The sequence below is a fragment of the Odocoileus virginianus genome, chromosome 1, assembly GCF_023699985.2.
Source record: "Odocoileus virginianus isolate 20LAN1187 ecotype Illinois chromosome 1, Ovbor_1.2, whole genome shotgun sequence".
Taxonomy (NCBI): Eukaryota; Metazoa; Chordata; class Mammalia; order Artiodactyla; family Cervidae; genus Odocoileus; species Odocoileus virginianus.
In genome coordinates, this window is record NC_069674.1 from 69,887,628 (window position 1) to 69,898,604 (window position 10,977).

Consider the following 10,977-nt stretch of genomic DNA (forward strand, 5'->3'; position numbering starts at 1 on the left):
TAAACTAGGTAAATGTGAGCTCTTTTATAAAAATGTTGAGTAACTTAACATTTTTTATCTGTTCATCAACTTTAATCATATGTACCTTTTAAATACTATTAAGAAAATCATTAATAGAATGACAACTGTATAACTATACCTCCAAAATGAGCAGACACTTAAACGGTACACACAAGGTTTCCGATTTAATGGTCAGGGAGCCCTTAGTCCTGTTGTTGGAGACGTGCTGACGTGTCTGTTCCCTTGAACACTCCCTTTTTCACAGATCATCCTCATTCTTTTAACACATTCTTTATTCCGGTAAGATTGTAATACAACTTATTAGAAGTTAGCTCTCTCAGCTATGATCACATTTTAGTCATTCTTTTCATAAGTTTTAGAATTGTAGTTAGGAGACCTAAATCCTAGTCAAGTAAGTTTCTGCCATTATGTAGTCATTATCACTTTGGATAAGTCACTGAACACTTTGATTTCTACATTGCTAAATTATCTGCATCTAGCAATTTTTCAATGCAGAGAGTTTGACAAACTTTTTCCAGTAAGAGGCCTACATAGTAAATATTTTAGGCTTTGCAGTCCAAGAGACAAAAATGGAAGATACTATTATGATATACGTACTTGTATATAAGTAAGAGAGAAAACTTTTGTCTCACTCCACCTTGCTGGCCTATCATAGGTGATCGCATTTGTGGGCATGGTTTGTACTCAGTTGCCATCAGCTCGACATTCTTAGAACAAAGAGGGAAGGGACCTGGCCGGCCGCGTAGGAAGAGTGACCACTTGTGTTAGTTTCATTCTTTGCCACAGTGGCTTTCATGTCCCTGTGTACTCTTCTCTCACTCTGGAGAATTCAGCTTTCTTATCAAATTTCAAAGAATTGCTAGTATACAGACTGCGTTCTGTGATATTCCCCTCTTAAAAGTCAAAAATGCTAGAGAAACTTCATGAGTTGGAAATTAAAGAATTCTAAAATAGCTTGGGGCCAAAAGAAAAAAATCAAAGTGGAAACTGGAGTATAAAACTATTTCCAGGATAGTAGAGTAAAACAGTAGAATGAAAAAATAGTAAAATTCAGTTCAATATAAGGCAAGAAAGGAATGAGAAAGACACAGAAAAAATAGAAAAGTTGACACAGTGGTAGAAATAAAATTTTAGAATATCATTGCAGTGAAAGGAAATAGAGTATATATTCCACCCTAAAGGTAAAGGTTGTTAGACTGGCCTATAAATATCCCTCTGCATATTGTTTATGTGAGAGCTATCTAAAGTTAAGAAAATATAAAACTTGAAAGTTTTAATTGAAAAAATGCTTTGTATTTGCTAAATATAGTATTTTCTGTATAATACTGTGGTATCTACATATCTGTTAGTTTTTAAAAATTGTTAATATTGACAGCTGACTGAACACTGCATAAAATAACAGTTCCCCCTTTAAAATTGTAATAGGGAGCATACTACACATAGCATGTGTAGTATAATAGAGTGAGCATGAACTCTAGGTTTGAATTCTTACTAAGCCACCTGTCAGTTCTGGGGTCTGAGGAAAGTTGCTTAACATCTCTAAGAATCATTTATAAAATAAGTATAATAGCATCCACCTTGTAGGGTCATGAGGCATAAATGAGATGCTGTGTATAGAGTACTTGGTACCAAGCAGATCACTACTACTGTTACTGTTTTTATCATTCAGAGTGTTTACTGCATCTCAAGGTATGGATCACAGATTAAGTGAACATTTTTTTTATTCCTAAGGCATATGATTAGGTATTAAAGATACTGTCACCAGCAGTTACAGATCACCAAGATCTTCCTCCTTGCCATCGCTGACTTCTTTTTCTGTTGGCCTATAGGAGATGAGAAAAAAAAAATTGGGAAAAGAAAATGGGCTACTCAAAGAATTCCAGCTCTTGGGTCAGCTCTATTTCTTGGATTTAAGAGCATTTAATACTTCTGTCGGCATTATGCACATGAAATTATTTTGGATTTTGATTTTTGACTTGTCAAAATACACTTTTGCCAGTGTTAATCTCCCTGAGGATCAGTTTAAAAGCAAGAGAAGTCTAGATCTGAAGGATGTATTTCTTATGTAACCAGCTACTCAACTCTGAAAAAGACCCACTTTCACATTTTAACTGTTCGATTCTCAAGGGAGTGCAGATTTGATATTCTGAGGTATTTGGATAGAAAGTTCATAAAATTTTTATGGAAAGAAGGAATGTCCTTTGTTTATAGTTTTTAAAGGTTAGCAGTCATATGTGTGTCGTTAGTTGAAACAAATTTATCTCTAGTGGAGTCCTTAAAGGTTGATCATTAGTTTGATTAACTAGGAAGTTAAGCATATGTACAAATTTGTGTATACAAATTTCAAAGTAGTCATATTCTTTGCAGATGTTCTTGTGAATTCTGTTATATATTGTTATCAAAGTAACTATAAAATGTTTCAGAAACAAGGACATCATGCAATCTGGTTAAACCATTTTCTCATAAAAATACTTTTATTTTTAGATTACCTCTTTAGTGACCCTTCAGCTGTTAACCCTGGTTGGCCATGACGATCAGCTTGATGGACCAAAATACAAATGCACAGTGTCTCTAGACTTCATCAGAGCTATTGCTAGGTAAGCATAGAATAATCGTTAATGTAAAATGTCTTGAATTATGTAAATGATATACTAAATATAAAAATTAATCTTCTTCCTAATGTAATGTCATTAGTCATTTAAGCAAGAGAAGATCATTTAAGTGCCGAGAATGACTATTTCACTGTAGAATGAACCCTCTCATCAGATTTACAAATGACAAATTCGGAGAATTAGTTAACATGTTATATGGCGAAAATCAAGATTCTGAGAGTCTGAGACAGACTGGAATAATGGTCCTGTAGTAGCGAGGTAGGATTTAATGGGCAGTTGACTACAGACAACTTGTATGTACTGTAGTGTATGTATGTTTGTGTTTAGTTGCCAAGTCCTGTCCAACTCTGCAACACCACAGACTATATATATAGCCCACCAGGCTCTTCTCTGCATGGAATTTTCCAGGCAAGAATACTGGAGTGGGTTGCCATTTCCTTCTCCAGGGGATCTTCCCAACCCAGCGATTGAATCTGTGTCTCCTTCATTAGCAGGTGAATTCTTTACCACTGAGCTACCTGGGAAGCCAGCCAGTTATCTCTGGTAGCAGCCTCTTATTTTCTCAAACTCCTATCCCTCAGGATTCTATGCTCTTTAAGTGCTATCCTTTCTTCTTGTTGCTACTTCTGGATAGTTATTTTCTTCCCACTTTCTTGCAAAAATTTGAATTTCTTTGAGACCTGTACAATCTGGCTCTTATTTCCCTCTTTTTCTAACTGATTATCTTCTACCAGACTCCCAGCCATTCCACCACATGTATTGAACAGTAGAATATGTGGTTTACAGGTTTCTTTTCGATCTAGGTTCTGATTCTTGACTGTATTCAAACCACAAGTCCTAACATCTGTATTCGCTTTGTTCAGCACTTACTGCTTCAGAGAACAAAGTTAACCTGTGAGTTGAGAACTCCTTGCACTACCTGCGTCTGTGCGCATCTTCTGTCTTCCTTTATCAGTAGATTGGGGTCCCGCCTCCTGTGTCAGATGGGCTCTTCCACTTCCCCTCTGAATTCATCTCCGCCCTTTTCCCAGCCTCTTTCCCAGCCCTCAGACTATCTATTCTCAGTGGCACCCAACAGGATTGACCACTCTCTCTCTTTTAAAACTCTTCTCCTAGAGTCCATGAGTCCAATCTTGTGATTTTCATCTTTATTCCTTGGCTGTTCCTTCTCAGGCTCATTTGTCAGCTTATCCTATCCACTTAACCTTCACATTGAGTTGTTCCTTGAGGCTTGGCTCTTTTCATATTTTTTTTCCCTAGACTATTTTTACTTTACTCCTGACTTCAACAACTATCTATGTACTAATCTTACTCCCAGTTTTTAGAGGCCAGACCTTTTTTCTAGTATTCTTGAATTTTGGATATTTCCCACCTGTATCAATATATTTCCAAAACTGAACTCAGGAACCCCCCCCCCCCACCCTTCTTCTGCTTGCCAACAAAAAAGGAATGATGCAGCTTTCTTTCAGTGTCCCCTGGTTCAGTAATTATCACTGCAGTCTGTCGTGTTGCGCAGGCCTAAGACGTGGTAGTCACTGATGGTATTTGTCACCCCCCGCCCCCCACTCCCAGCAGCCAAGCATTAGTCGTTCTGAGCCTGTCAAGTCCGTCCTATATATCTCAGTTCATTCACTTTTATCATTTGTACCGCTAATGCTCTAGACCAAGCCACTGTTCTCTCTTCTCTGGTAACCTCTTAATTGGTTTTCTGTCTACTCTTATTCTCTTATAATTTGTTGTCCACACTATTGCCAGAGTGATCTTATAAAAATTTAATGTCACCCTTCTACTTAAAACTCTTCTATAATTTCCTGTAACTCTTAGGATAAAAAACCAAAATGTTTAGAATAATTTTCAAGGTCCCAGTGACTTGGCCTCTGCCTTTGTGCCCAGCCATACCTATCACACACGTCTTCTCCTGTAGGTATTTACACTTTGACCACTTTGGGCTTTTTTTTTTTTTCAGTTCTTCATATTCACCATTCATTGCATATGCAACACTTTCCAAATCCTCCTCTATCCAACTAACTGCTCCATAACCTTTAGATTTCAGTTTAAATGCGTATTTCTTGAAGATGCTATCCTCAAACATACCATGACCTCCCATCGTCCACACCCTCCACCCCACTCCCACACACTGTTCACAGTTAGTTTATCCAGGTCCCCTTATTTTCTGAGACTTAGCATTATTTTATTAAATTATTCATTCAGTAATTAGAACTCATTTTTCTTCCTACAGTATAAGCCCATGAAGAGCAAAGCAGAAACTTTGTCAATCACTAACTTACTCAAACCTTCTCAGAGGGTGGGAAGGATTGAGAGCAGCGCTGAAACACATGCATTACCATGTGTAAAATTAGATGGCTGGTGGAAATTTCCTGTGTGACACGGGGAGTTCAAGTCTGATGCTCTGTGACAACCTAGAAGGGTGTGATGGCGTGGGCGGTGGAAGAGAGGTATACACGCGTATACCTATAGCTGATTCATGTTGATATATGGTAGAAACCAACATAATATAAAGCAATTATTCTCCAATTAAAAATAAATAATTTAAAAAATTGTGAAGTTACTTAAAATTGTAATTTTAAAGGATAAAAGCACAGGAAAATACTCATGATACAAACTTAAGTGGTTAAAACAGTAATACAAAAAGTTGTATATCCAAGAAAGGTAGAAAAACCTAAAGCAAGGGAATAATGGTCAAAATTGTTGGTTACTGCCAAGAAATCAGGCAGTCTATTTTAATGGTAAATCTGTCATTTGTGACTTCAACAAGAACACTTTCAGCGATACAGTAGGGTACAAGTTAGGATATGGTGCATTTAAGTGGTATTTGTAAGTTGATGCCACACATGCAGAGAATACTTTTTATTCACTTAAGATTTATTGTGATGTTCATTATAATCACTATGCTAGGTTTTGGGGATGTAGCAAAATGTATAACATATCTGTATCTTGTCCTCATGCACCTATTTTCTAGACTATTTTTGCTATAAAGAGGAATAGAGGATTGTTACCTACTGAATAGGCTGTGGGGGCATGAATAGCTTATTATTTTTAAAGATATAAGCATATTTAAATGCTGATGGGAAAAAACTTGTAGGGAAGAAGAGTTAATGATACAAAAGAGAGGTAACTTAAAGTCCTTGAAAAGATATATAACATGCAATTTAGAAACATGAAGTAAAGAAATAGCCTTGAATGAGAGAGGGGAATCCTTTTTCATTACAACAGGAGGAAACTGGTTTCAGATGGAACTGAGTTTGGATATCTGTTGGCAAGAAGTTGAAGGAGCTCTGATCTGAGGCCTTCTATTGTATGTGTAAAGGTAGAGGCAAGAGACTTAAGGACAGAAGTACACCAGTTTGAGACAAATATGGATATTTGAAATAGCTGCTGTGGGGAATGGAAGAAAGTGCTAACGAAGAAAGCAACTTGCTGAGAGTGTTGAGGGCCCAGCCGGGGTTCCTGACCCTGAATCTACAGTGGCACCAATCTGTGAAACGTGCTCTTTCCAGCAGCATTCCATGTGCTGGGTACTGGGACTGCAAACGAGTGCAATTGAAATCACATGGGATTGGGGTTTTGCCAGGTGAATTCAGTCGATGCTAGCAAATGCATGCTTGAGGTGACAAACCATGGAATCTAAGCTAAGAAGGGAAGAAAGGAAGTAAAGCATGTGGAGGGCTAATAGTTCAGTGCCTCGCACTTAATACTCAGTAATTATTTGTAGATGAGGAGAAGGCGAAGAGAGGTTTGTAAACTGGTTGTTTCCAGGTGTTCCAGGTCACTTAAAGGAGATTGGGATCAGGGTGGAATGTCTGAATTTATGTTTTTTAGAAGTAGAACATTTCTTAGTGTGATCATGAGAGTAGAAAAGATCATTGGAGGTAAAAGGGACAAGTGCAATGAAGTCACTAAAGCTGAGGCAGATCTTGGAATAGAGAGGAAGACTGAACTGGATGCTGCATTATTCACTAAGAGGTGGTGACAGGGGGATAAAGGCTGGTTAGTGGAATGGTTTGAGTCTCACAGGAGCGGAGCCTTTTGTACAAGGACAGCAGCCTCACATGACAGGACTGCCTGGGCTATAGTAGAGTCTGACCTCATTGGAAAGAGCTAAAGAGGAGACTCAATCCCTCTGTGAGAGCCAACTTTCAGTTAAGCCTGGTTGAGAAAAGAAAACCATTCAAGGAAGAGGTAGAGGACAGAGAACCTTCTTGACCAAGGAACTGTGAAAGATTTGAACACAGAAACAGTAGGAGACTGGTTCTAGAAAGGAGCACAGAATATGGAGGGTAGAGTATGGAAGATGAAAACATGCTTAATAAATACTGTACTTGAATTGTTCTTAATGTTAGCGGGAGTTGAAGTTTCTGATTGTTTTCCCTCCACAGTCTAGAAAGACACTGCAAAGTAACTTAGTATTGTAACTTAAAGTTGTGTGATTGCAAATTTTCTCTGAAAAACCAAACTAAGTAAGAAAAACTCAAACTGCCTACATAAGTAAAAGGAAATAAAATAGTACCCCAGGAGAAAAAAGTATGTCATTGTGGTGAAAGCATCAACAATGTGAAATAAAAGGATAAAGGCAAAATTAAATCCTTAGATACATGCCATGTAATTAACTTATAAGCAGTCTAAATTCTGATTTAAGAATGACTCCTAGGCAAAATGCCACCAACACTATTTTTGTTTATCCTATTTCTTTCTAGATGCTTACTTTAGAAAATAATTAATTTGTGTTCAGTGAGAGAGAGAATCTTCTATAGTATTTAAAAACTATCTTTGGAATGTGTGTCCAGTTTTAATGTTGCCCTTGCAATTACTTTGTAAAATTCTGCTGTCTTAAAATGATACATGTGGGGATCAGTTAGTAAGTTACCTGTTTATATTGGAGGGTGGAGGGATGATAGGAAAAGGTAGTTAGCATCTTGGGAGTAAATGTTTCTTAGAGGGATGATCTTACATATTCAATTACCAATTAATTTAGTTTTTTTTTTTTAAAGTCCAAAAACTTTAAATGTATGATTCAATTTGCTTGAGTACTTCCCAGTGGCAAAGCAGAGAAATAGAATGTCATGAACCTTTTACAAATGCTTAGTGTTTTTAAGCCAGTCCAGTCATTCTATAAAGAAAAATTTATTGCACAAACTATGCTGCAGTGTTAAACAAATGGATTATTAAATAAGATGGAGTTCTGCCACTAACAAATCACGGTATTTTCATTTGTTTATATTCTAGTACTAGTCTGTTATACAAACATTTGTCTTTAGCTATCACAGCATAGTTGCAATTCTCTATTCTCCTTACCTCTCATAATATTGTAGTTATGGCTTCATATGGATCATTTTGTATGACTTTGTAATAGTCTTATCAAGTAATGCCTTCTAGTTCCACAGTATTGCAACTTAATTTTAATCATAGCTTCTTTAAACTTTTTCTTTTCTATTCAGTGGGGAAAAAAATTAATAAATCCAAAAGAAAATAAAACTTAACATTAAGTTCAATTTACTTTGTCGCTTAAGGTTTATAATCATAGGACCCAAAGTCATTGTAGGGAAATGTGCCTGGAGAGATGTAAGAATCCAACCGTCCTTTTTGCCTATGATTAAAAATAGCCTACTGTGTCTTTTGTCTTCTAAGACCCTCTGAAAAAGATGTTTTTAACCAATCATGAAAAATGTTTTCTTGACTTTTGAAAAGGTAATTTTAGTGGTGCCTTGTTACTCGTAAACTTGGGGAGCTCTGTGATGGCCTTCCCTGGTGGCTCAGACAGGTCCAGTTCCTGGGTCGGGCAGATCCCCTGGAGAAGAAAATGACAGCGCACTCCAGTATTCTTGCCTGGAGAAGTCCATGGACAGAGGAACCTAGCAAGCTACAGTCTCTGGGGTCGCAAAGAGTTGGATATGACTGAGCAAATAACACCACTAACACATAGTAAATGAAAGGAAAGCACATAAAAATAAATAGCTTTATGATATAATAACCATACCTTTTGTGACATTATGCCTAAGATAAGTTGTTGTTTTTTTATTTTAGTAAGTATTTTTAGTTGTTTTAGTACCCCCAATGATAACAGGAGTGTTTTGGCAGTGTTTTTATGCAATTTGGAAAGTTTTGGTGTTCTTCAGAGAGGCACTGTTGTAGTGAAACAATTAAAGTACTCTTCATTCCATCATTAGGTGCCACAAAGCCATAGCATCTCATTTGAGCTATTTTAAAATGTTTTTGCATAAGCAGTATCTATAGTTCCCTATTCTTGATTTTTAAAAAAATTTGATATGTCAGTCATTTGCTTAGAAACTTTTTTAGAAAGTGTATTACAAAATGATAGACAAAAACACCAATTAATGATGGTTTAATAAATAAGAGCATGCAATTAGTGAATCTTTAGAAGGCTGTTCTCATATGGATGATTATTTTTGCAGAATTGAATACTTTAAGGCTTTAATTTTATACTTATTGCTAGATCATTATATCTAATTATTTTGACCATTTATTCAAATAATAAACCTCCAAGTCTGAATATCTATAGTGAAGAATGAATTTAGAGAAAGGAAAATAATTATATGTCTCTGTCTTCTGCTATTTTATTCTGCCTGCCATCAGAGTACAAAAATATACATTCATATCGTCTGTTTGTTTTATCGTATTCTTGGATCATACAGATTTAGTTACAATACACACACAGGTCAGCCAGTGTAAAAAGACTGAAAAGAATGAAAACTACAAATGAGGACAGATGAGCTATGCATTATGTAATGATAAAACAGGTGTTTTGGGAGATAAACAATGTTCAGAAGCAAAGAAGATTTAAATACTGCTGCATCTGTAATTGCTTTATTCTGGTTATTAGACAAAAAGCAAATAGCTTTCAAATGAAATCCAAACTTGCTGTGCTATAATTGAAATATATGAATGTTGGATAGTTCTGACTTCATTTACTTTTATTAGAAAAGCAAACTTTATGCATGGGAGGGAAACTTTTTAAAGAAACTCTGTTCCCAGTGACATTAAAAAACAATGTTAATTCTGTCATGATGCTTTTGACAGTATCATAGGGTTGTATAACATTAGTTGTGAATTATTTGGCGTGTGCTTCTCAGAATCATACATACAAAGCTGAGCAGTCTAGGGGGTGAGGATGCTAACATACTGTCTGTTTTTGTTTATAGGACGGTGAACTTTGACATAATAAAATACTTGTATGATTTCTTGTGAAAACAAGCTTCAAAGCCATATGGACACTGTGACAATGACTAAGCCAAACTGTGTTCATCCAACTACTCAGCTGGCCTGGGAGAGGAGTTCTTTGGCTCCATTGGATTTGTCCAGACAGGTGCTGGCCCAGCATGGAATCTGATGAAAATACTCTGATTGGTCTGGGTGAATGTGAGCAGAAGACTATTTACCAGGGACCCTGGAGTATTTGGAAAGAACGTGTTAATTATAAACAGCAGGGTCTGAGCACAATCTGTTCTATTCTTAATGATGTTATCTTAACACCGAAATTGCCTGAAACCCATTTACTTAGGACTGCATTTTGATCTGTGAACTATCCCCTGCGCTTTGAACGTGCCAGCAACCCTTGTATATAAGCCCAGTCTATTCACTTCCTCTCCACAGGAGCCTCTGCAGTTGCTTGCCAAAGCAGATTTTCCTAAGGCCACCACTTTAAAAAATCATAGTTGCACAATATAATAAGTAGAAGTTTTTTGTTATTTTAAGATCCAAGTTTATATGTGTTTACCTTTCACCCTGATTTTCTCAAAAGACAAGGTAGTTTGATCAGATAGGGCAGCTTTCCACCTCTAAGTCTCCTCGTTAACTGCAGTATATTTAGGTGAGATTTATCTAGTCACTCTTGCAATAAACTACTCAACATAGCTTTTTAATCTGCATGATGGTTTTCTTTCCTTTTTTTAATCACTGGCCTTTAATAGTTCCACAATAAAAATTTTCCTGTTACATCAGTTATGAACCTGGGGTCTGATTTTCTTACCTACTTTTGAAGTCTTCTGTTAGCACTTAAATGCTTGAAAATTGTTTTGGACAGATTTAAAGTGCTTAATTACAGAGCCTAGTTTAAATTTCAGTTGCATTTTATACTTTCCTTCTCTTTTTGGAAAAAAAATTCTCACAATAGTCACCTCCAAATAGGAAGCCTATTAATGTAGTGACTGACACTTTCTGGATCAAAGAAAACAAGGGATTGTCTACTTGCGTTTATTGAGAGGTACTGAGTAGGGAGAAGGAATGAAATTATTCTTTGTCTCCCTACATAAGATACAAGATAGCAAGGAGCACCCTCACCCTCTGTCTCTTGTCCCATGGAAGATGG

At 36.5% G+C, this 10,977-nt stretch overlaps 1 protein-coding gene across 3 annotated transcripts in view; it reads left to right on the plus strand.

Moving 5' to 3' along the window:
• The window catches only part of ORC5 (origin recognition complex subunit 5), a 71,217-nt gene extending 60,608 nt beyond the window's left edge, over positions 1-10,609 (plus strand). For 2 of the 3 annotated variants that reach the window (XM_020906663.2, XM_070469590.1), the window contains exons 13-14: positions 2,506-2,618; positions 9,812-10,609. In XM_020906663.2, the coding sequence (XP_020762322.1) occupies positions 2,506-2,618; positions 9,812-9,857 (159 nt within the window). In that variant the 3' untranslated portion in view covers positions 9,858-10,609. The remainder of the gene's footprint in view (positions 1-2,505; positions 2,619-9,811) is intronic. The other variant, XM_070469600.1, reaches the window with a different exon arrangement.
• Positions 10,610-10,977: the final 368 nt, after the last annotated feature.